Here is a 27273-nt window from a genome sequence, read left to right as displayed (position 1 = left end):
AGATGTCCACTTATAGTGATCATATGGTTGGTCATCATACAATCTAGCATAGTTAGCATCCAGGGATGATGTTATAAAAAATAAAACATAAAAAAATATTATATAGGCAGTCATAAACATGCATGCTTAGGTGAAATTATGCACATAATAATAATGAGCTGAAAATGCAACTCATGATGGACCCACATAATTACCATCATCCTGGGGTCCACATATACTATGGAATGAATTCGGGGGGCCCAACAACTATACATACCAACTGGGTTTAGTGTCCAAATTTAGGCCCAGTTCATGTGTGGAGATTGTACAACAATGATCAATGATCATAGTTGTCTATGGCCTTCTAAGCATAGGTCTCTAGTAGAAATTCTACCAATAACATTGAATTGGATCTGGCCCTACTGTCTAAAACAAAATATCCAAGGCTAAGGAGAATCACACAGGCCAAATTCCCAGCTCATGTGTATGGGTTTTCATACCCTCAAGATACCTGATTGAACTCAACTGCCTAGTGCCCTTCTCCTTGTCAAAGCACTGAAAACTTTCTCAACAGTCGACCATTATCAAAAAGCATGAATCGACTGAAGCAATTATGTATCAATACTACTATTACTATTTATAAACACCCATCCAACTCTTATCATAAATTACGACCTAATGCGCAACAGGAAGCGCATTCACGCTGACTGATAAACACAAAAATTAAAGCCTAGCTGTCAGGTATGTCAAGGTGGCAACCACCGAATAAGGATTCCATGAAGAACTGCAACGTGATAACAAAGCCAATAACAGATTCCAATCGTTGTATTCTGGCAGTATCAGTACCGCATTAAATACGGATTTGCACATCCTTCTCCAACGTGCATCGCCGTTCCATTCCATGATCGTTATATGTTGGCTTTGATACCAACTATAAACCTTCTACACACTAGATCGCATGTGCACTGATCATAGGGAAAAAGAAATCGTTCTACCATTACAACTAAAAAAGCACAAGAAAATTAATTGAGGCTCTTTGGAGCTGATTGCCAAATCAATAGATTTGGGACTGAGAATGCACACATACACATCCACATATCTATACATATATTTATGTATGTGCATGTGTGTGTTGAATTTCAGGTGGAGATATCTACCTGTAAGCGAGGATCTCCCCACTTACATATCCAGAACTCTCTTCAAGAAAACAAAAACAAAAACAAAAACCCAAAAAAAAAAAAAAGGGTCCTAATAAGAAGAAAATGAACTATAAAACATGTTTAGGACCACATCCGTGTGGGCCCATTGGATGCTCATCATGTTGATAAAAGTCGTCTAAACTTATCTAAATAGGAATGCCATGTGCAATCCATCCCTTAGGTCAAATGCCAACAACATGGTCATCTATATTTTTAGAGGACTTTGGTAATTTCGGACTTTTTTGAAGTTACTGTGATCATTTCCTTAACCTATTAGTTCTGTCAAGAATTTATAAGGTTGTTAGAGTTTATTTTAATTAGTTGAAGGTTAATTGTGATTAGTACTAATCACCAATATTAGTTAGAGGTTAGTTACAACTGTTCTATGAATACCAATGTTGGAAACATTGTAAGATGCTTTTAATAAATAAATAAATAAATAAAAAGAATGAAAATTGATTTTCCCCTAGTAGAGAGGATGAGAAGGAAATTTTTCCTTCTCTTGCTCTTATTGAGATTGGATTCAATTGCCAACCTCAACGCGGGAGATTGCACTGTAGATTCGGCGCCACACCTCGGGCACCACCCAGACCATGTACCACCTCCACGTCCACCACATGAGGCATCCAATGATGGTCCATTAGTCAGACCACCATAAATGCCCTGCCATGAAAAATCAGTTCACTATACATCCAATGGGCCCATATAAGAAATCGTATAGACAGCTGAACCAAGTTTTCTTAACCCACCCATTTGCTTCACAAGCTGGCTTCCTTGACAAGCATGGCTACCTAATTCCTGGCCAGGCCCCAACCTGATGGACAGCTCGGATGTTCCTCACATGCCAAGTGGTCACGTTTTGCCACATCTGAACTAAGTTCCCAGTGAAGCTAGTAAAGATCAAAGATGAAAGCCGCATGAGTGAGCACAAATAACAAGACTAGGATCATAATAGCATTTTACGAAAATGATACCCCCTTTAAAAGGGGGATTGAAATTCATTATCCATTCCTATGTCATTTCCATCCCATTCTCTCTTTTGACTCCAAACATCAGTCAGAACAACTTTTAAAATAAAAATTAAAAATTAAAAAACAGTCGGAACAAAGAAACTATTTTTCACCAAAATTACCAACCAGTATCACAAGAACTGAGGTCAGAAAATGTGTTACTCTTGAATAGAAGAAAACTACCAGCTTCCTCCTATCAGCAACTGTCTCTACACCCCGACTATGTACGCTGTATCTGCTACCTCCAAACCCTTGTAAAGCCCCACCCATCTACATGCAGGTAGACATCCAATATTCCACATGGGCGCAAGATCCAAGCTTACCATCAGGTGGGGCATACCGATTAGGTCTCGGTTACCAGGCAAGCAGCACTGAAAACACAAACTGAAAGCTCAAAAGCAAATCTTTTAGCTCTCCAATTGCTTTTACACTGCCACCCACCCAAGTGAAGCAGCTCATTTTGTAGGCCACAAGAATAAAACAGAGTGGCCCACCTGATGGAAAGCTCAGATCTTGCACCCTTGTGCTACATTGGCACGTGCATGCATGTGGATGGGAAGGGCTCTACCCACACTATGGTTAGCGGATTTCCTCGTGTAACTCATTCAAAGCTCAAATCTCTCCGCCTCAGGTGTTAGATGGAGCTATACATCCAGCCATAAGCATCAACAAAGCATCTGATATGAGTGTATGTATGTATGTATGTAACACACACACACACACACTTATAATTGTTATTCATGAGGAAATGGTCAGTATACCAGCACCTCGGTGGGACACAGTAGAGTCTTTTTATGACACGGGCCGAAGAGGGTCCTCATCTGAAACACCGGCATTGTGAGAAAAGATGTCAACCGGGGAGCTAGTGCACTCGGTACTGCCCTTGAATCTAGAGGGCCGTAGATGGTGGTCGAGATATATCACGATCACAGATATGTCATCGTGGAAATGGCGCCGTATACCCTTCTCTATCCTTTTGATGTCATCGTATCTCATTTCCCTCTTCCTGGCAGCCTCAGTGAGAGCGGCCCTCACCAGTCGCTTCGCTATGCCCTATAAATTTCAAGAATCCATGTTATCAGCAACGTTGATGTTCACATAAAACCATTCATATAATAGAGGTATTATATGGCCTTTGTCCTAAGAAGATGTATAGGTATCCTCACGTCATGAGTTTCTAAAAATGGGGCCCACGGATTGGTTATCAAGATCAGTGATCAGATGGGCCCTATCATGGATGGTTGTGATCCAAAAATCTCCCAGATCGTAACACTTTCAATGTTTCCCTGAAAGTAGATGGTTAAGAAAAGAAAATACTACAGCAGTCAGTAATCAATGGCATGGAGGCCAGAGATCTAACAAACATGAACTTCCAATCCAGGAGATTTTTTTAGTCAATGTCAATCCATGACTTGGCCCATCAGATCAACAGTCTGAATCACTGAACCCTAACACCCAAGGGTTCCATACATGTCTTCAGGGCAATGATCGTGCAATTCCTCAATATAGCAAAAAAGAAGTTCCATGTGAAGTGGAAAGTTACCGCTCGCGGGCTCTTGAAGACGATCTCTACGGCCATTTCATCGCTTAATTGCTCCCACAGGCCATCAGATGCAAATATCAAGAATAAGTCGTGTTGTTTGAGCCTCCGAATCTGTATTGATGGTTCTGCAGACATAACTGATCGCTTCAGAGGAACCTGGACAGCAAACTGCTGGTAAAGAGGGTCCCCGGTGAACTCGGGTTTCTTCAGATAGACATCTCCAATGGATCTTGACACCTAAGAGGGCAATCGTCAGGGATGTAACATGATCTTAAATTATAGATAACAGCAAACAGTCCAATTTGCACGCCAAAGTACTAAATTATGGGAATTCATATATGGTGTTGATCTCAGGATGGTGACGGGTGTTTTAAATAGCATTGCCATGTAGCATGTGAAAATAGCATATTTCCCCTATAGTATAGCCTACAAGCTACATAGCGTCTAGTGTACTTTACACCATATTCATGTTTCTATTAAAAAAAAGTCCTATATGATGTTAGTTCAGCTGCTGTTGTAAAATGGTGGTGACCCGTCCTTCTCACACTTGGCAATGATGTGGAGGTCCTATTGTAGATGGTGAATATCTGTACATGTACCCATATCAGACAATCTTAACATCTATAAAAGGGCCTCCATGTGTACTGCTGAGAACTTATGACTATTCTAAATGGTGTAGAACTCATATTTAAACAAAAGCGAAATAGGGTTTTGATAAATGAATGTTCTTGCCCCAATATCGCTTAGTGAGTTTTTCTTTCATTTCGGATAAACATTTATGGTTCCTTTTTGGGATTTCTTTTTCTTTCTTTTTTTCCTTTTTAGGATACCTGTTCCCATGCAATGTTGTCAGATAGGATTGTTCTACAACATTTTTTTCTGTGGGGCCTTTTGTGGTTTATGTATGGCATGGAAGTGTTTGGGTGGTTGTGCATTGTTTTCTATGGTGTGGCCCACGTGATGGTTGGATAGGCTTGATTTTCCTAGGTTGCTCATAGTTGGCCATTGTTTTCTACAGTATGGCCTACTGCCTAGTCGAGTAGGGTAACCATCATATAGGCTAACTACACTATAGTGAAGGCTTTTTGAGTGGTTGTACATTGATTTTTGGTGTGGCCCAACTGATGATTGGATAGGCCAGATTTTTTTCATCCCATCATTACCATGAATGATTTTTGCCATTTTTTAATTTATTTTTTACTACTTATTATATTTGTGCTATTATTTTAATTAAGAAATAAAAGTATTGTGAACCTTACACTACACGCTATAGAGGGCTGAACTCTATGCAATATGCTATGCGCTATTTAAAACATTGGTTGACACCCACACCTTTCCTCCATATTATCACTGGGGCTCTCATAACATAGCGTGAGATTACAGAGGTACCACTAACTTAAGCCAAAAACCAAAGAATATAACAACTATTTTAACCATAAACCACAAGAACATGTGTAAGAAGTGGACCACTGCATGGACCACTCCTAACCATATTATCACCACCCACCAACATGGTGGGCCACACACGATCATCACTGTCCATGCAACGGTCCCCTCAAACTAGAGCATTGATGTCACGAATACCAAGTTTTGTGAAGAGACGAACCAAATGAGTCCACTCAAAAAAGGGCATGAAATTTTCATTACCCACAACTCTCTCTAATAAAATGACAATGAACTTCAATATGCTTAGTCGTTCCATGAAAATGAGATTGATGGTAATGAGTGAAGCAGCTCAATTATCATAATATTGTTTTAGTGGACCATCAACCAAGAAACCCAACTCATTCTACAACATTTTCAACCACATGAGATCATATGTGATATGAACCATTGCCCCATACTCTGCCTCTACACTTGATCGGGCTTCCACACTTTGCTTCTTACTTCACCAGGTAACCACATTAACTCCCAAAAACATGTAGTAACCAATGGTAGGACGTCTGTCAAACGGAGAACCAGCCAGTCGGCATCTGAATACCAATCAACTCAAAGATGAGCATTGCACTTGTACAGAAGTCTACAACCAGGAACTCCCTTCAAGTTTCTTAGTATACGAAATATGATTTCCCATATGAAGAACACGAGAAGCCTACATAAATCAATTGACCACATTCACAAGTAATATCTAGTCAAGTGATCGTTAAATAAATCAACTTTCAAATGAGGTGGGGATATCTTCTTGGATCATTAATCAAATCTCATTGATCCACAACCAACTTCTGTTGATCCATAGAATTTCAACTGGTTTGGCGCTAAATAAATAAATAAATAAATAAAAACAAACCAGTCTTGGTCGGTAAGTCCATCACATACTTTCATTGTAATAGGATTAATTCTAACTTTGGATCTAGCCACTTCAATACCCAGGAAGCATCAAAGACAACACAAGTTTTTTTGTATAGAAGTGTTATTGTAGGAAGGCCTTCAATTTTTCAACCCCTACACCATCACTGCATGTGACAACACTATTGTCCTCATGTACAGCTAGTACAATAACACCCGCCTTAGTTTATCTCACAGAAACATAGTGGTCAGCCTTACTACAATGCATACCATATTAAGACACGGTTTTGCTAAACTTATTAAACCAAGCTCTAAGATTGTTTCAGGTCATAAATCAACTTCTGAAGTGACACACGTCACACACCTTTCAAACTTCAAGCAATAAAACCAGGAGGTTGCCTAATAAACACTTCTTTAATAGGACCCCATGAAGAAACACATTCTTCGAATCAAGCTTACTTAAGAACCAACCCATATTTGCAGCAATAAAAATGATTACTCTCACAGAGTTAAGCTTCACGCAAGAGAGGTCTCAGAACTATCCATCCATTTTAAGAGTGTCCTTGTTGTGATCAACCAAACATTAAGACATTTCACAGAGTCATTAGGATTATATTTGATAGTTTACACCCATCTACACTCAACCACACATTTTCCAGGATGTAAATCAATTAAAATCCAAGTTTGATAATGATGCAGAGCTTGTTTCGAGGCATCATGATCCAAAGCATCCTAGAAAGAATGAGGAATAGATACAGAAAACAAGGACAAAGCGAATGTAAGAAGAGAATAAGACAACCCATCAAAAGAAACAAAATGAGATATGGGATAGTCAGTACAAGAATGTTTATCCTTGCAAAAAGCACAATAAGTAACTCGACCTCATCAAATTCTAAAGAAAGAGAACTGACAGGACTTGGATCTTCAGCCAACAATAAAGGATTAGTGGAGGACACAGTTGAAGGAGTTCAATTTCATGCCTGAAGTTGATATCTGTAAAGAAGCATCCCTGATGTGATTTGGATTTCAGGCAACTGGAAGAGCGGTGGTATCTCATCAAAATACAATGACTTCCCATCTTTTTTAAAATAAGGTGTACTCTCAAAAAATGTGACATCAGCAAAAACAACATTTTTCCTTAGGATTATAACAATTGTCTCCTCGTTGGGCATGAGAAGACCCAAGAAAGAAGTATTTAATAGCTTTTGGTTCAAACATATCACTCAAATGATCTAAGCAATGTACAAAACATATATAACCAAATGCCCTATGAAGAACAGCAAACAGAGGGCTTTAAGGCATGGAATGGAGAATTAAGATTTTCCATATAAAAAGGAGGCCATTTGGTTTGTTAGGTGACTAGTCAAAACTGCATCACTCCAAAACATTATCAGGACCCTCATATTGAATAACAACACTTGAGCAACCTCAATCAAATGTCAATTCTTACATCTGGTTATTACATTTTGTTGTTGTGTATATGTACGAGATGCTTGGTGATGAATCCATTAATAGATAGATATGAATTGAATTCATGAAACACGAATCTTAGCATCAAACATATTTCTCACTCTCATATGAAACACTTTAAAGTAAGAAAACACTTCACAATATCTTCCATCAAATATAATCATATGTTACACGAGTAGTCATACACATAATAAATTGTTAAAATCAGACACTAGAGAATATAGACATATGGGTTCGCAAATATCAGCATAGATTAAAGACAAAGGACTAACACCCTATGTTTATCCACATTAGGTGGAAATACAGTCCTATGATGCTTGCTGAATATGCAAGCTTCATAGTCTAGGTTAGGCACTTACCACAAAGATGGAATAAGACTCTTTAAATTATTTAATAATGGGTAACCAAGCCTGAAATGCTATTGATGAGGAGAAAGTTCTACTTGCAACACAACCCAACCACTCCATTGTCTAGATAGTAGAGACTGTCAACTTTACGTACTCAACTAATTGTCTTCTCCATCTTTAGATCTTGGAATTTACAATATGAATAATAAAATGTGACAGACCAGTTAAACGATCTAGTCAATTTACTAACAGATAGTATACTAGATGGAAATTCAGAATGTACAAAACACGTGACAATGAGAGAGTACGATGTGCAGTATCTTACCCAGAAATACAGGTTGAAGTGCCATTGGCCAAAGTAACAGACGAGTGTAAACAAATGTAGTTAACTGAAACAATATGTGAGACTCACCAGTCATATAATCACATGATCTGGAGTAAACAACCCAAATGCCAGATTTAAGGAAGCAAGACATGCCATAGCTGACTGAGTAAGAGTAGCAGTGCAAGAGGATGTTGCAGATGAACGTTCCTTTAATAGCTTGGATGTATTCATCCTTATAAACTATAATTGTATCACCCATTGTTCTTAGCTCAGAATCATGGTGTGCCATAAAGGTCGTTACAGGGCTGTAAAGGCCATTACATAAAGGTAAACGTTGGCAACCATTACACATTATGGGATTGTAAAGGCCGTAACGGCCGTTACGGAAAAAATGACCCATAAAGGCTGTTACAAACCCCGTAACGGTCCATTACAAGGCCGATATAAGTTTTTCGGATTTTTTTTTTCAATAAAAAAGAGAGGCCATAACGGCCCGTAACGTCTGTTACACCACGCATCGTAAAAGGTAACGATGGTTACGATGGTGGCCATTACAGCCTCCATTACAGTTAACGGAATACCTTGCTCAGAATGGGAAGATGAAAGTTCTAGCTAGCTACATGACCCTCGAAAATGTCATCAAATATGTGAGCCTAATTAGCCCAAGCCAGTTTGCAAATTAGGTTCCAGAATGTATCAACTGTGTTGTTGGGAGCCTACAATAAGTACATCATCAATTTTCAAGACCTTCGCCACGACCTCCACCAGAGTCTCTACCATGATCTCCCTAAGAATCTCTACCACCAAATTGATCTCCCTGAATCTCTGTGACCAAATCGACCTCCACGACCTCTATCCCCTCTATAAGAGGAAGAAACAATTGCGGATTGATCAAAGGTAATTGAATGGTGGTGCACACAGTCGACGAGTACTGCGTGCTGTTGAGACTCAAATATTGCACAATTTCCCCCATTTATATCTTAGTTTTATGAACATGAATCAGCTTAATGTTCTATTTTACTCATGTATGCGTTGCAAGGTGAATTTAAGAGCTTGGATTAAAAAAGGGTGCTAAAAACATGAATTTGATGCTCAAGAATCACCAAAGCAAGGCATGGATCTTAGGAGACCAAGATTAAAGAATTCACATGCCAAAGATCTAAGAAAACCAAGTGAGGAAGAAAGAGAATCGAATATTTGAAGTGAAGAATCCTGAAATCGTCCTAAAAAAGTGTATTCTAAGGCTCTGAAGTCTATTTTGGAACACTGTGCAGAGTGAAGTTTGTTTTAACAAACTATGCAGCGAGAAGTCTATTTTGGGAAACTGCGTAAATTTGAGGCGGTTTCTAGAGTTTTCCAACTTTGTACGAAAATTGGAGTTCCCCACTTATAAATAGGGCTTCTCGGGGCATTCTTAAGCATCATTCAAAGCATCCCAAAGCAAGATCTAGGGTTTTTAAAGAGTTTTATAGTTTTAATTTATTTTTCTTTACAAGCTTTTAGATATTTATTCTTTCTTGTTGCTTTCTTTCTCTATTCTAGTTATGTTTTTCTAGTTTCCTCTAGCCACAGCTAGAAGGGAAGCACATGGGTTCAATAATTCTTTAAGTTATGATAATTGATTGTTTTAATGATGAGAAGAATGGTGTATGCATGTTATCTATTATTTAGGTTTTGTTTTTTATCTTCTTGTGAGATCCATATGTTTCCATCATATGAGATCCACATTGATGGATAAGCTTACCCTAGATCAATTAGATTTCCTAGATAGGAGAGGTTCTCAACCTGCTATATTTCTTTGATACTCATCATCTCATTGATATTGAATTCTTAAAATCACTAGCGCTTGAGAATATATATCAATGGTGTAAATCCATGATTTTCTAATCTTCTATATCAATTCTTAAAATATTTAAATTGTTTTATATTCTGATTAGGCTGACCATAGTGCTCAGATCCTAGTTGTGTTATCCAACTCATCATGATTTTGGAACATTAACCTATGTGTGGAACTTTGAAGCTTGGGTGTTATTTTAATTCAGTTGAATTACATCCATTCAAAAATTCCAAAATCCAATCATCAGTTTAGTTTTTATTACTTAGTTTGTTTTGCATTTGATTTTCTCCTTCTCGCAATTCATCTCCCTGTGGGATCGACCTTGTATTCACAGGATACTACTTATGCACCTCTGCACTTGGAGGCAAGCAATCAAGTTTTTGGCGCCATTGCCGGGGAGAGACTAAGATAGATCAGATCTGTGCAAGATAGCTAAGATAAATTCTTTTCTAAGGTAAGTTCTCTTCTAAACCCTCAAAATTTTCTGTAGATTTTCTTTTTTTCTTTGAAAGTAAATTCAGTTGGGTCTTTCAAGCACTAACTATGACATAAGGTTGCCCTGCTTGGGATTTTATCACCCAAGTGTTATGGTTGTCCTACAGTTGCTGTTTGATCACAAAGATTATCCGCTGAATCTATTTTCCAGATTAGCATAGTTTAATTTCTGCATTAGTTTTACTTTCATTGATTTATTTTTTATTTTCGCTTTATGGTTTGAACCCTCATGGTCGGCCCTGCCGCCTGAGTTGTTGATTTATTTTTGCTTTGTGGACTGAACCCTCATGGTTGGCCCTGCCGCCTGGGTTGTTAATTTATTTTACTTTGTGGACTGAACCCTCATGGTCGGCTCTGCCACCTGGGTTGTTGATTTATTTTTGCTTTGTGGACTGAACCCTCATAGTCGGCCCTGTCGCCTAAGTTGTTGATTAAGTTTTTGTTTTTATTTAAAGTATCATACTAGCTATTTGAATTTGTGATATTTGTTGTGTGGTGTGGATGGTTTATGTCCTATTGGAGTAGGGATCAAAATAATCGACTCTCCTTCGAAGGCAGACCAGTTCCAGGACTTGATCATTCAATTAGAAGAGGCACTCAACATCACTTGAATTCCATGACAGACCCAATTGATAATCCAAATCCAAATCTGCCAGATCCAACTATAAATCAAAACAGAGAAAATCAACCTAATCCTCCTCTTGAGGATGAAAATTAAGATCATAAGAATGTGTTAAACCAACCACGGACTTTACGTGAACATCTACACCCTGAGAGATCAACTTTACCATCTTGCATAGTGTTCTCTGCTCACATAAGGAACATTGATTTTAAACCAAGTGTGATTCAATTGATTCCTAAATTTCATGGCTTGAATTCGGAAAGCCCCTACTTGCACCTCAAGGAGTTTGAGGAAGTAATTTCAATATTACAAGTAAACAATGGCAATAGGGATGCACTTAAGCTTAGGTTACTCTCATTTTCTTTAAAGGATCAGGCCAAAGCATGGCTCAACTCTCTAAGACCTAATATCATCACTACATGGCAAGCCTTAAGTAGAGAGTTAATGAAAATTTTCTTTCTCGAGCATAAAACAAATGCACTTAAACAGGAAATCATGTCATTCTCCCAAAAGGGGAATGAACCGTTTTTCCAAGCTTGGGAGCGCTTCAAAGACCTTCTACTTGTCCACATCATGGTTATGAACCATAGCACGTGATTGATGCGTTCCAAAAGGGGCTCATCCTAGATACCCGTCAGTTCATAGAGATGATGTATGGTGGAACTTTTCTTAACAAGGATCATATTAAGGCTTGGGATTTTTTAGACATGTTAGCAAATAATACGCAGACATGGGATGTCTCTGCTAAACCAGACCAAACTAGACCCATTCCTAGAGAGAAAGCGGGGATGTATGTCCTAAGAGAGGAAGACGACCTTAATGCAAAATTCGTTGCATTGGCTAGAAAGGTCGAAGCCTTAGAAATTAGGAAGGTTGATATGGTTAAAGAAAACACTTCCTTAAGTAATTTTTGTAGCATTTGTGGTGGTGCAGACCATGACACAAAGGACTGTCCAATAATCCCAGTTGTTCAAAATATCACGCATGAGCATGAGCAAGCAAATGCTATAAATAACTACCAAAGGTCAGTTATGCAACCAATGAGAGACATATAATCCAAATTGGTATAACCATCCTAATCTTAGTTGGAGGAATGAACCACAAATTAATGCACCCAATGCACCTCAAATGCCTCCACAAAACAACTTCTTTGAGACATCTAACAATTCACCATATGTGCCCCCGCCAAAGCGATCATCTATGGAGGATGCATTGACCGCATTCATGAACTCTCAAGCTCAAATGAATCAGTCTCCAATCCAATCAAATCAGGAATTAAAGATGGTCGTGCCTAGGATTGAGACTCAACTAAATGCTATGAAAAAAGGCACCCTTCCTTCTCAACCTGTGCTAAACCCTAGAAACACACATTTCATTGGAGACTCAAATCCAAGTGAGCTACATCATGAACAAGTTAAGGCCATCATTACCTTGAGAAGTGGAAAAGAGGTCGATAACAAGATAATGCAACCAGCAGAAATACTGGATGATGAGCCACTGTCTTAAGAGAATGATGAACCAGCTATGGTTCAAGAGCCGCAACAACAAAAAGATAAAAAGACTAAGTCATATAAGCCTCCAGTTCAATTCTCATCTAGACTTCAGAATCCGACTGTCCCCATGAAATATCCAGAGGTGTTGGATGTGCTCCAAAAGGTTACTATCAATATTCCTCTGCTTGATGTCATTAGACAAATTCCATCATATGCTAAATATCTCAAGGACTTGTGCACTATAAAGAGGAAATTAAATGTGCACAAAAAGGCATTCCTTACTAAGAAAGTGAGCGCTATCATTCAACAAAGGGTCGTACCCAAAAACAAAGACCCGGGAAGTCCCACTATTCCTTGTATCATTGGGAATTTTCAAATTGAGCATGCTTTGCTAGATTTGGGTGCAAGTGTCGACTTAGTACCTTATTCGGTTTATAAACAAATGGGGCTAGGCGAGCTTAAACCAACCACGATTACACTCCAACTCGCTGACCGATCTATTAAGGTACCAAGGGAAATTTTAAAGGACATGCTAGTCCAAGTGGAGAAATTCTACTTCCCCGTGGATTTTATTGTACTAGACACTGAACCATGTGTAAATGGTAGCGCTCAAGTTCCCATCATTTTAGGCCGCCCATTCCTAGCAACTTCAAATGCAATCATAAATTGCAGGAATGGAATGATGAACTTGTCTTTTGGTAACATGACTCTAAAGCTAAATATTTTCAATCTATGTAAGCAGCCCATTGATAATAATGAGATCCATGAGCTGAATTTCATGAACTGCTTGATAAAAGTAGAGGAATTGGAACCTAGTCTGACTAAGGAATTGATTCAAGTCTTTGGGGACTTGAAAAATTCTGATTTAGAAAAAGTGTTTACTGAAATTTGTGATGATAATGAGAGCACTACCACCCAGGACATTAGTATGTACCAATGGAGACCGCGCACTCAAATCCTATCTATCGAGGACTCGCGACCTCTGCCATCACCAACCAATGTTCCAAAACTTGATTTAAAACCACTACCAAATGAGCTTAAGTATGTATACTTAGGTGAAAACAAAACTTATCCTGTGGTGATCTCTTCATTTTTAGACAAGGATCAAGAGATTAAATTGTTAAATGTTCTAAGGGACCACAAAGGAGCCTTGGGCTGGACCATTTCTGACATCAAGGGTATAAGCCCTTCCATATGCACCCATCGGATCCACCTCGATGAAAACGCCAAACCAATTAGACAACCTCAAAGGCATCTCAATCCAAACATGATGGAAGTTGTAAAAAATGAGGTGATCAAATTGTTGGATGTGAGAATCTACCGAATATCCGATAGTGTTTGGGTTAGTCCAACTCATGTAGTACCAAAGAAATCCGAAATAACTATTGTGCAGAATTCTAATAATGAACTCATACCAACATGTGTCACCACAGGTTGGCATGTTTGCATTGACTATAGAAAATTGAACCAGGTCACAAAGAATGACCATTTCCCTCTACCATTCATTGATCAAGTTTTAGAGAGGGTAGCAGGTCACTCCTATAGTTTTCTTGATGGATATTCCGGATATAACCAAATAGATATAGCCCTAGAAGACCAAGAGAAAACCACATTCACTTGTCCATTTGGCACGTTTACTTTCAAATGGATGCCATTTGGATTGTGTAACGCCCCAGCAACTTTCCAACAGTATATGTTAAGTGTTTTTTCAAATATAGTTGAGAAGTTTCTTGAGGTTTTTATGGACGACTTCACTGTATTTGGGAGTAGTTTTGAGGAATGCCTTAACAATTTATCTCGTCTTATCTAGGTGTGAAGAGAAGCACCTTGTCTTAAATTGGGAAAAATGTCATTTCATGGTTCAAAAAGGAATTGTTTTGGGCCATGTTATCTCCAAAAATGGAATCGAGGTAGCTCGCTCAAAACTTGACATTATAGCTAATCTACATATCCCCGATCTGTTAGAGATATTAGATCACTTCTAGGGCACGATGGTTTCTATAGAAGATTCATCAAAGAATTTAGTGTCATTACTAGACCCTTGACTATCTTCTTCAAAAGGATATTCCATTTAAGTGGACAGATGAGTGTCCAAGTGCCTTTAATAAAATTAAATTATCCCTTTCCACTGCACCTATCATGCGTCCACTAGATTGGACACTTCCTTTTGAACTAATGTGCGATGCAAGTGATTATGCCATAGGGGTTGTTTTGGGTCAAAGGAAAGATAAACGGCCCTACGTTATTCACTATGCGAGTAGAACTCTAAACTCGGCCCAAGTGAACTACTTAACTGAAAAAGAGTTACTTGCAGTAGTTTTTGCTTTGGATAAGTTTAGGTCCTACTTGCTGGGATCCAAAGTGGTCATTTTCACGAACCAATCGGCTTTGAAATATTTGCTATCTAAGAAGGATGCAAAGCCAAGACTTTTCAGATGGATTCTCTTACTCCAAGAATTAAACTTAGAGATAAAAGATGAGTAGAAAACATAATAGCCGATCACCTTTCCAGATTGGTATTAGATGACTCCACTGAAGAGATGCATATCCAGGACACTTTCCCTGATGAACAATTATATGCGATCTCCAAATTGCCTTGGTATGCGGATATAGTGAACTATCTTGTAATGGAAAAAATGTCATATCATTGGAAGTCACTAGATAGGAAGCATTTTCAAACTGAGGTTAGGAACTTTTTCTAGGATGACCCATATTTATATGAATATGGGACTGATCAGATTTTTAGACGTTGTGTCCCGGAGGATGAAGTTCAGAATGTTATTTCCTTTTGTCACATGGAAGCAAGTAGTGGCCATTTTTCTGCTAAGAAAACCACTGCAAAAATCCTGCAGTGTGGTTTTTACTGGCCCACCATGTTTAAAGACACCCATGCTTTTTGTGTTGCTTGTGATAGATGTCAAAGGTTGGGAAGAATGTCTCAGCGCAACATAATACCTTTATCCCCAATTTTATCATTGGAGATATTTGATTGTTGGGTATTGATTTTATGGGCCCATTTCCATCTTCTTTTGGATTTCTTTATATATTGGTTGGTGTGGACTATGTTTCCAAGTGGATTGAGGCAGTTCTAAGTAGGACCACTGACAACAAAGTGGTCTACGATTCCTTAAGGAAAATATTTTTTCTAGATTCGGAACTCCAAAGGCCATCATTAGTGATGGCAGGTCTTACTTTTGTAATAGGACATTTGAGGCTTTGATGAAGAAATATGGCATCAAGCATAAAGTGAGCACCCCATACCACTCACAAACGAGTGGGCAAGCTGAGATTTCTAATCGGAAAATTAAACATATTTTAAAGAAAAATATAAGGCCAGATAGAAAGGATTGGTCCATCAGACTAGCTGACGCTTTATGGGCTTATAAGACTGCTTATAAGACCCCGATTGGAATGTCTCCATACAGATTGGTGTATGGGAAGGCTTACCACTTGCCTGTAGAATTGGAACATAGAGCCTATTGGGCAATAAAGAAATTAAACTTTGACATGAACCAAGCAAGTGGACAAAGGAAATTAAAGCAAGTGGACAAAGGAAATTAGAGTTGAATAAATTAGAGCTGACGAGAGACTCCTATGAAAATTCTAAAATATACAAAGAAATGACCAAAGCTTTTCATGATAAAAACATCTTGAGGAAAAATTTTGAATCTCAGCAAAAGGTCCTATTGTACAATTCTCGTCTACAGTTCTTTACGGGAAAGTTAAGATCAAGATGGACAGGCCCCTTCATTGTGAAGAATGTTTATATTAATGGGGTTGTTGAAATTGAGAATCCACGGAATGGCAATGTGTACAAGGTTAGTGGTCAGAGATTGAAGCCTTATATAGAAAACTTTCATTTGAGAGAGGAGTCTGTCCCTCTTCATGAGCCAGAATATTTAGATTGATGTTCCTAGTCTGACGGAGCATTTGTGTAGGATTTGTATCATATTCAATTTTTTTTAATGTCACCTAGCAGGTGAGTTCTTCATGGTAGGTATCATCCACCCTTTCTTTTATTTTTATTGTTCTCTACATTACATTATCATTACATTGGGGACAATGTAGATTTTAGGTTGGGGGGTGTGGATAGTCATCCATGTGAGTTTTTTTTTTTTTAGGTTTCATTTTTTTTTTTTAGGTTTATGTGGAATTTTTTTTCAACATTTTCAAAATAATATGTTTATATAAAAGAATGTGAACATGATATTATGCGAATTCCAAAGGCAAAGTTAATACTTAGTCTAGGTCGATAGTAGTCAGAATTCTAATAACTGAAAAGTATAGACTTGAGTTCAATTATCTAATCACTAGTTTAAAGTGAGTTGTAATTTGATGTACTGAATTCACAATACACCCTAGCTAACTAAGTGAGAAATGTGATATGTGAACTAGAATAACAAATTTTGATTCAAACAAGGTTGAATGAACTAGTACCATTAATATATGCTTAAAAGAGAGAATATTAAAGGAAAAAAGTGGTGAAAAAAGAAAATTTTATTGTAAAGCATGAATGCAACGACCATAACAATCGTGTCAATAATCCGGAGTAAGGATACCTAAGTATCCATTACCGTTACCATTACAAGTACGATACCTTATGTTGTGAAGCAAACCTGGTGGGAATCTTCATCTAAGGGTGGTCTATAATAATGAGGATATGATGATAAAAGAAGAAATGTCATGAAGGAAATGAAATAACTAGACATTTCATACTCTTGGGATGATTGAAAGGAGTTAAGATAGGGAACATGCATTATTTCTCAAAGTTAGTCTAGTGTCATGGAGGACCTAAGTATATTGGATCATAACTATTCTAAATTTTGATTAGGTCTCTAAACTCAAGGATGTAATGGATTGGGAAATTGAGATTCTACCTAACTTCAGACTTAGGGTAAGTACTGTTTTGTTTTGGAATTCATATGATGAATGGAGGCATAATTGTATAAATTTCTGAGTGTTGAACTATTTTTCATGTTTTCAATATTTGTGGGTAACATTTCTGAAAACCCGCACGAGACTATAACTCGTCCACTAGGGAAAACCTAGGAGTTTAAAGGCTTGTTGCATATGCTAAATGCAATCGAGATTACCTGCGAAAATGGTGTAGTTAGAATTTTTTTTGTTTTAATTTTGTTTCTAGAATTAGTTTTTATTCTGGAGTAGGGAGTCATCTATGGCTTTAGAATCTTGGCAGTAGTGGAGATTGTTGAGACTCAAATATTGCATAATTTCCCCCATTTATATCTTGGTTTTATGAACATGAATCAGCTTAATGTTCTATTTTACTCATGCATGTGTTGCAAGGTAAATTTGAGAGCTTGGATTGAAAAAGGGTGCTAAAAGCATGAATTTGATGCTCAAGAATCACCAAAGCAAGGGATGGATCTTAAGAGACCAAGATTAAAGAATTCACATGCCAAAGATCTAAGAAAACCAAGTGAGGAATGAAGAGAATCGAAGATTTGAAGTGAAGAATCCTGAAATCGTCCTGAAAAAGTGTATTCTGAAGCTCTAAAGTCTATTTTGGAAAAATGCACAGAGTGAAGTCTGTTTTAACAAACTGTGCAGCGAGAAGTCTATTTTGGAAAACTACGTAAATTTGATACAGTTTCTAGAGTTTTCCAAGTTCGTACGAAAATTGGAGTTCCCCACTTATAAATAGGGCTTCCCAGGGCATTCCTAAGCATCATTAAGGCATCCCAAAGTAAGATCTGGGGTTTTTAAAGAGTTTTATAGTTTTAATTTGTTTTTCTTTACAAGCTTTTAGATATTTATTCTTTCTTGTTGCTTTCTTTCTCTATTCTAGTTATGTTTTTCTAGTTTCCTCTAGCCCAAGCTAGAAGGGAAGCACATGGGTTTAATAATTCTTTAAGTTATGATGATTGATTGTTTTAATGATGAGAAGAATGGTGTATGCATGTTATCTATTATTTACGTTTTGTTTTTTATCCTCTTGTGAGATCCATATGTTTCCATCATATGAGATTCACATTGATGGCAGGTTTACCCTAGATCAATTAGATTTCCAAGATAGGAGAGGTTCTCAACCTGCTATATTTCTTTGATACTCATTATCTCATTGATATTGAATTCTTAAAATCACTAGCGCTTGAGAATATATATCAATGGTGCAAATCCATGATTTTCTAATCTTTTATATCATTTCTTAAAATATTTAAACTATTTTATTTTCCAATTAGGCTGACCATAGTGCTCAGATCCTAGTTGTGTTATCCAAGTCATCATGATTTTGGAACATTAACCTATGTGTGGAATTTTGAAGCTTGGGTGTTATTTTAATTCAGTTGAATTACATCCATTCAAAAATCCCAAAATCAAATCATCAGTTTAGTTTTTATTACTTTGTTTTGCATTTGATTTTCTCCTTCTCGCAATTCATCCCCCTGTGGGATCAACCATGTATTCATGGGATACTACTTACAAACCTCTGCACTTGGAGGCAAGCAATCACGTGCATGCAAATGCCTCAGTAACCGATGGAACCTCACTGCCTTCAAGAATCTGATCTCACATGGGCTGGAACTCTAGACATAGACCATACAGAAATTTAATAAACACAAAATTCCTCTAATGGTTGGCTCATAACCTCATAATCACTTAAGAAGGGCTAATCTGATAAGTTCTTCCCAAAATCACGTATAGGAAAATAATATTCTCCTACACTCTTATGGCCTTGTTGAAGAGCAACGATCTTCTTATACAACCCACAGGTATGGATTAAGTTTTTCTTGCCTAAGTACATCTCCTTCAAGATTTCCCAAACTTCTTTTGCCGCTTTAAGACCATGACGTTGGCACTAATAGTAGCATCCATACTATTCTGCAACAAAGAATGTATTTGGACATCCTTTGCCAACCAAACTTCATAATCGGTAGATTTTTCATTAAGTTCAGGTGATTTCAAATACTCAAACTTTCATCTTCTTGTAAGAAAAACTTCTACAAATATGGCCCACTGCAGATAGTTTACACTATTAAACTTGATTGTTGAATTATTGGCAGTTCATAGATGCCGATTTTTCATGTAAGTTCAGGTGATTTCAAATACTTAAACTTTCATCTTCTTGTAAGAAAAACTTCTACAAATACAGCCCCCTGCAGATAGTTTACAGTATTAAACTTCATTGTTGAATTTATTGGCAGTTCATAGACTCATCAGGAGTCAAGTAATTGCTCTTAGAATCGCTCTTTCCATCCATTTGAAAAATGCAGTTGGGGGAGAATGGGGAGCAATAATAAGAATATAACACCGTTGATCACCGTTAGGGTTGTACACAAACCAAGTTAGCTCGGTTAGCTCGCTCGACTTGACTCAAAAAAGCTTGATTCGACTCGGTTAGAAACTGAGTTCGAGCCAAATCGAGCTGATTTTTTGAGCTCGAAAAAATTTTGAACCGAGTTTGAGCTTGCCTGAGCTCGACTCAACTTGGATCGAACCTAACTTAGATCAAACTAATTCGATGACTCGGTTACTTTGATATTGATGTTGCTCACCAAGTGTTTGATGAAATGACTCAACTAAGTGTCGGCTGGTGGCAAGGAAGGTATGTTTCATCAAACAAATACCCTTTTTTTCTTGATTTTGATGTTGCCTACAAGGTGTTTGATGAAATACCTGTAAAACCATTGCTGGTGTTTTACATACAGTGAGAATTTGAAGGTGCAGTCCATGTGTTTGTGAAAATGCTGCACAGGCGAACTCAGCTTGATCTCGGCTCAAACTGGTCCGAGCTGCTAACCGAACTGAGCCAAGCTAGCTAGTCAAGCTCGAGGACTGAGCTAAGCCGAGCCGAGTTCGAGCTGAGGTCAGCTAGTGGCCAAGCTGAGTCGAGCTGTGCCAAGCTCAACTCAATTCGACTCGTGTACACCTCTAATCACTGTACACTAATATTCCATGATCACCATTGGATACAACAAACACTTTATGCACATTCATAATGCACCAATTGACACAAGCTCATGAGAACCAACTACTCAATTCATCATATGGTGGTTGAACAACAAATTGAAGAGATTTGCGTAGATTAACCCCTAAACAAATTAGAGTTTCACTTCAGAAAGAAAAGAGAAATCCATTCAATGGGCATAACCTCCATCCTTGTGCTAGATCCTTCGGGTGTAAGACAAGAGACTTCTCGTTGACTTATTTGGGCCTCCTACTGTGATGTGTGTGCTATATATCGACCATATAAGACACCATACCCCTCTTATGAAAAACCAAAAACCCAAATAATAATAATTATTATTATTATTATTATCACCAAAATCTGGTCAAACTGATGTGATCGATCGCAGAAGCGAGCTCGCCAATGGACCTACATAGAAATAGGAAAATATAATAACGAGGGGAGCTGATGACGACTGTAGACCCTGCGATGCCTAAGTTAGGTAGGTAGACTCAGATTAAAAGGCTCGAGCTTGGATTTTTGTCTTACCTCCTTTCGATTGCAGTGGAGGTACTTACAATGTCCATTAGGCAATGTCGAGGCCTGCGTATCCTTATGGGATTCACTGGACTCATTGGAGGATCCTTATTTGAATACAAATCTACCTTTGAAAGTATCATCGAGCCCACCTCGATCGGCATGATCTTCGGATAGGGATCGTACCGAATCTTTCTTTTCCTGGTTCGAGGCGGGATTCTCTCCGAGTTTTCTGCCCCCCTCTGGTTGTGGTCGATTTGGCCAACTAGGGAGATGATTCTCCCCACCAAGCTCTGCCCTTACGCAGCTCAGCTCGGGGTCAACTCAAGGCCCATCTCGTCATCGAGAGAATCACTCACTATATCTTCCAAGCTTTGTGCCCTAACAGTTCAGAAAGCTCATCCTAGTACTCCAGTCGGCTCATCTTCGAGACATTTTTCTTGTAGTCGGTCACACTTCCCGTGCGGTGGACCAGTTCAGTTTTGTCCACAACAGTTGCCCCCCACTTCCGACCTCGTGCTGTATGTGCTTGGGAAGTAAGATCCTAAACTGGTTTAAAAGTGCAGGAACCGAAATTTAAATTTCAAGCAACTTGGTCTTTTTCGAATTTTAAATCGAGCCTGGGTTTGTCGTTTGCTGGCGAGGGCAAGAATTGAAAAGTTGGTGCCCGACTTGAAATTCGAAGAGCATTTCCTTCTCTTTTCTCTCTTTCAACTTCCTTCCCCTTCTTTTTTCCGTCTTACGAGGAAGATTCCAGGGCTGCTACTATCTCCAGTGCACTGGAAGAGGAATCGGTGGGCAGTAGTAGCTACCTAGTTCATGGTAGTAGCTCCCTAGTTCGTGGTTCCACCCTCAAGTGAAGGGGTAGGCTCCCGAGACTCAGACTCCAAGGACAGTGCAGACTAGGAATCGAAGCTAATGTCCACCAACTCCTATTACAGTGCACTGGAGACAGTAGTAGCCCCGGAATCTTCCTTAGAAGACCAAAAAAAAAAAAAAGGAGGGGGAAGCTAAAAGAGGAAGAAAAGAGAAGGAAATGGGTTTTGGCTTACCGGAAAGGGCTTCGGCATGGGAACTCCAAACAAATGCCGAAGAGAGAAGGCAATTGTATCAAGCTGAAGGCTATATCTGGTCGGCAGAGCTCGTGCTTCAAAAATCAAACAAATGAACGGAAGGGAGGAATGAAATATTTATAGAGCTCCCCTAACAGCGCATTTATTACTATCCGGTGCCAAGTGTCAACGCAAGATCCTGAGGTGACACTTAGACAGATGCGCCGCTCCATGTGGCGGCATGAGACTCGTACGAGCAAAAGCACACTGGCCCAAGTGACAGCTATCAACTCTTGATTCGTCTGGAAACCGAACGGCAGCCTGTCATTAATGAACGTCCCCTCGTATCTCGCAGCAGTAATCATACCTCTTCGAATTTCTCATCGGGCGTTGACTTTTCAACTCCCGCCCTCGCCAGCAAACGACAAACCCGGGTTCGATTTAAAATTCAAAAAAGACCAGGCTGCTTGAAATTTAAATTTCAGTTCCCATACTTTTAGACCAGTTTAAGCTTTTACCTCCCGAACACATGTAGAACGAGCTCAGAAGGGGGGCAACTATTATAGGCAAAACTAAACTGGTCTACTGCACGGGAAGTGTAACTGACCACAAGAAAAATGTCTTGAAGTTGAGCTGACCAAAATATCAGGATGAGCTTCCCGAACCGATAGGGCACAGAGCTCAAAAGATATAGTGACTAATTCTTCTGACAAAGAGATGGGCCCCGAGCTAAGCTTGGTGGGGAGAATCATCTCCCGAGATGACAAGATCGACCAAGGCCGAAGGCGAGACAGAAATATCAAAGAGAATCTCACCTCGAACCAGAAAAAGAAAGATTCGGAACGATCCTACCTAATGGAGGGCTTGGCAATACTTTCAGAGGTAGATTCGTATTCAAATAAGGATCCTCCAGTGAATCCAACGAATCTCACAAGAATACACAGGCCTCGACACCACCTAATGGACCCTATAAGTACCCTCATTGCAATCGAATGGAGGTAAGACGAAACCTGAGCTCAAGCATTTTAATCCAAGTCTACCTACCTGACTTAAGCATCGAAGGGTCCACAGTCATCATCAGCTCCCCCCGTTGTCTATATCTTCTTATTTCTGTGCAAGTCCACCAGCGGGCTTGCCTCCGCGATTAATCACATCTATTCGACTAGATTTTGGCAATAACAATTCCCCTATTGTCCACATCTTTCTATTTCTGTGCAGGTCCACCGATGGACTCGCCTCTGCGATCGATCACATTTATTCGACCAAATTTTGATGATAACATAAGACGTGGACCACTCCTAACCATATCATTATTGTCTGCCAACAAGGTAGACCACACGATCATCATTGTCCATCATTGGCCATTTGCAATGCTTCTAGCAATATTGTCTACATCTTCCTATTTCTATGTTGGTCCATCGGTGGACTCGCTTTTGCGATCGATCACATTTATTTGACCAAATTTTGGCGATAACATAAGACATGGACCACTCCTAACCATATCATTATTGTCTGCCAACAAGGTAGACCACACGATCATCATTGTCCATCATTGGCCATTTGCAATGCTTCTAGCAATATTGACCTTAATTACTTGGTAGTAGCTCTGTACGATGATAATTAGCTAATAGAAGAGTGTTGGAATTCACAGTTCTGATATCCTTTTACATGAGTACTTGGAGCTGACTTCAAATCTCAAAGGTGGCTACTCATTGTATTGAAACAGATTTACATGATCATGCATGTAGAATGGTGTCTACTGTCTAGTTTAGTAACCTTGTTGGATGATGACGACACTTTAATATGAAGTTGGTCATGAATGGTGCCTTGAAGTTATTTTCTTATAATATTGTTCTACATTTTATTTGGTCAACATGTAATGATAAATAAATAAAACTCACACGGTCTGATAAGAGCCATATTGTATCATTTTCAGCCATACAGGTGTGCCCTCCGATACTAATATTCAGATCAAAACCTTGGTTGATCTTCATGAAGATGCAACAAACCAGCAGTCAACAGGCACACAAGTCCAGATCCCATTCATTAGCTAAATATTTAGGGATGGGGATAGTCTTATCATGTTTAACAAAAGCATTTTACCCATGTAGAAGTAAATTATTATTTTTTTTCATGTAAAGAAGATTGTCTCTATCAAATAATCACAATTTAGTTCAACTCTCAAACACCCAAAGGCTGGCCCCATTTTGTAATTGAAAGTAATCTAATTGCAATTTGGAACCACAAAATTCTAGAAACGAACCCTCAAGAAATTACAATTCCAGTATTTCACCACAACAGACACGATTTTCCAATTCATTCCTATACTGCACCCAAAATAAAGAGTAAATAAGCTTGTAATTTGAAGGCTACTTGAACATTATCAATGCTAAATCTTTCTCATTTCCTCTTGATTAAATTGAAGATTTCACAATTTAATTCAGTTGTGCATCCAAACGGGATCCCAAAAAAAAAAATTTATCTGAAATCAAAATAGAAGATAACAAATACACAAAGAAATATCAGTACCTGAATAATGCCCTTAATCCGCCAAACCCCTCGACTATGCACGACAATCTGTGGATCATCCGGATGTTGTTCTTTCACCTCCCTCCTCACCTCCTCCTCCCCCACATTATGATCTGTCGACAACCGCTCTGCCCTCACCTGAACACCCCTAGTACTCGGCCCGCCAACCACCTTCCGTCCCAACACCGCCCGTGAATCCCCCAGATTTGCAACGTACAGGATGCCATCCTTGATGGCCCCCACCAAGCAGCACGATCCGACCGACACCATCTGCGGCCGGGCAGGCCACGAATGCTTCACCAGCTGCAAGAATTTCTCCTCTGTCGCATCAAACGACTTCTTTATAACATCCACGGACAGCCCGCCTTGCTCGGTGGCGAACTCTGAAAAATCAGAAAATTTCCAAAAATTCTATTTAAAAAAATCGGAAATAATAATAGGAATTATAGGGTCCAAATTCACCTCCTGAAGTATGGGATCCGTACAATCGGGTGTTATGATCCATTGATCTTATGTGCCCCACCGTGGATGAAGGATGACCCAAAGAATATTCCAGATTGGAGAATCCGGTCCATCCAATCTTTCTCCTTTTCCAAGTTCTATTGCTGTATTCTTCTTTTAACCGCCTATTTCTGGACCACCTATTGGAGGGCTTAGGAAACTCCAACCGTCGGGACTTTTTGCGGCATCCTCATCCATCATGAGGCCCATCAGATCAACGGACTGGATGATCGCCGCAACATTGCCCCATTTGTACGGTACAATACCCGAAGGGCAATTTGGTAAAAGGGCATTACCGTGGAGGTGGGGGAAGAGATGGGTGGTGATGAAGCGGGAGGCGTCTGGTCCGCCATGGCCATCGTAGACGCCGATGTAGGTCGTGGAAGGGGACGTCAGGACCTGAGCCTGGTCCTCGAGCGAGGAATTCGCCTGCACCACGGCGATCGAGAAATCTCCCGAGGCATGGGGCTTCAGGTCCTTGTGCCATAGGAGGGAGTCTCCAGTCCTGCGACCCAAGCACCGACCAATCGGCCTGTAACACGTATGGAGCATCTCTCTCTCTCTCTCTCTCTCTCTCTCTCTCTCTCTCTGTGTTTGCCTGCTTCGTATGATCTTCGTTCGCCGCGCGTAAAATGTCTCGTCTTTCGACGGGCGAATGTGACATTATATACACGTTGGGAAGAGAGGAAAGGGGAGGGGTTTCTTTATTTGAACTCGGATTCGGTAATGACCCCTCAGGTACCTAGGTCAGTACTGATCGTTGATGTGGACCCCACAATAACGATGGGTGTATTTTATCCATCCTGTATATATATTTTGCCTACTCGTTTAAGGGCGTTAGCCCAAAAATTAGGTCGATCCAAATCTCAGGTCCGCCACAGCATTGGAATTGTAGCAATTAAATGCATGTTACAAGATATCTTAAATCCGTATACAAAACTGGGATGTGATATATGGACTACCTTAGTCGATCAGTCAAGTGAACATAGGAAAATAACTCTAAACTCTTATGATAGTTTTTAGCAATTGAATTGAACACGTGGGTTTTGGTCAATATGCTCAATTCGTGTCAATTGATTAATAGTGCGCATCATTTTGCATAATTGCGTGATCAATTTCTCTTTGTAGGTGTTATGCTAAATATATATATATATATATATATATATATATATATATATATATATATATATATATATATATATATATATGAAAAACGTTTTATAGGGTTAAGCTCATGGGAACTCCCCATGAGGTCGAGCTATGTGGGCCCCACCATGATGTATGTCAAACATCAACATTGTGTATCTGATGGGTCCTCTCTAAATTATGGGATATCCCAAAAATCAGTCGTGTACAGAACTTCGGTGGGCATACCATCTAAAATCATGTGAAGACATGCTTAAAATATATAAAAGCACTTTGTGAGGCCCACCTAAAATTTGGATGCATTTGAAACTTAGTCTGACCCATCATCCAAGTGGGACACACATAATGGATGGGCTTGATTTGTGAACCACATCTCAGTGGGCCTAAAAAATGATTATGAATGTTTTATTGAAGAGTAACCCCTCTCAACTTTTATCTGTGGTGTGGCCCACACAAGTCACAAATTGACTTGATTTTTAAGCGCTAGGCCCATTATGGAATGGTGCATCTGACTGATGTGGTAGATGTTCGACATACATCATGGTGGGGCCCACACAGCTCGACCTCATGGGGAGTTCCAAGGAGCTTGACTGTGTGTGTGTGTGTGTGTATGTACATATTTTTTAAGTTTGGAGAGGTGAAAACGAGGTTAACGAGGGTTTTTTGATTTGTAAGTTCTTCTATTTTCTTGTAACTCATTTTTACAATGGTTCATTGTCGGTTTTGTACCTTGGTTTTTTCTTGTGAAGGTTTTTTCCACATAAAAACACGTGTTCTTTATGTTTGTAATTTATTACTTGCATTTATCTTTTGACTATTTGATCCGAATTAGGGGTTTGCTTCCTAGGCTTTCCCAATAAGTAATATCAGAGATAGATTGGGATTTGAATATATATATATATATATATATATATATATATATATGAATCATGTTGATTAAAAGATCGAATGTAAAGAACGAAATGAAAAAGTTCACCGGTAAAAACAACTTCA

General features: G+C 39.0%; 1 protein-coding gene across 4 annotated transcripts; it reads right to left on the bottom strand.

Annotated features, from left to right (window-relative positions):
* Nucleotides 1-990: 990 nt before the first annotated feature.
* Nucleotides 991-25799, bottom strand: LOC131219015 (probable protein phosphatase 2C 78). Of its 4 annotated transcripts, none has more exons than XR_009157953.1 (6): nucleotides 25431-25799; nucleotides 24634-25016; nucleotides 3732-3968; nucleotides 2351-3241; nucleotides 1928-2068; nucleotides 991-1841 (listed from the first exon to the last, which is right to left on the bottom strand). XR_009157953.1 is itself a non-coding variant. In XM_058213976.1 (4 exons), exons 1-4 carry the CDS (start codon nucleotides 25684-25686, stop codon nucleotides 2981-2983), a joined length of 1137 nt encoding a protein of 378 aa, XP_058069959.1. In that variant the 5' UTR covers nucleotides 25687-25799; the 3' UTR covers nucleotides 2120-2980. The 4 variants fall into 4 exon arrangements, 2 of the variants coding, with proteins under 2 accessions (XP_058069959.1, XP_058069960.1); XR_009157954.1 differs by having other exon boundaries at nucleotides 2372-3241; XM_058213976.1 differs by lacking the exons at nucleotides 991-1841; nucleotides 1928-2068 and having other exon boundaries at nucleotides 2120-3241.
* Nucleotides 25800-27273: the final 1474 nt, after the last annotated feature.

The sequence above is a fragment of the Magnolia sinica genome, chromosome 11, assembly GCF_029962835.1.
Source record: "Magnolia sinica isolate HGM2019 chromosome 11, MsV1, whole genome shotgun sequence".
Taxonomy (NCBI): Eukaryota; Viridiplantae; Streptophyta; class Magnoliopsida; order Magnoliales; family Magnoliaceae; genus Magnolia; species Magnolia sinica.
The sequence above is the reverse complement of the archived record's forward strand: the minus strand, read 5'-3'. Positions and strand labels throughout refer to the sequence as shown.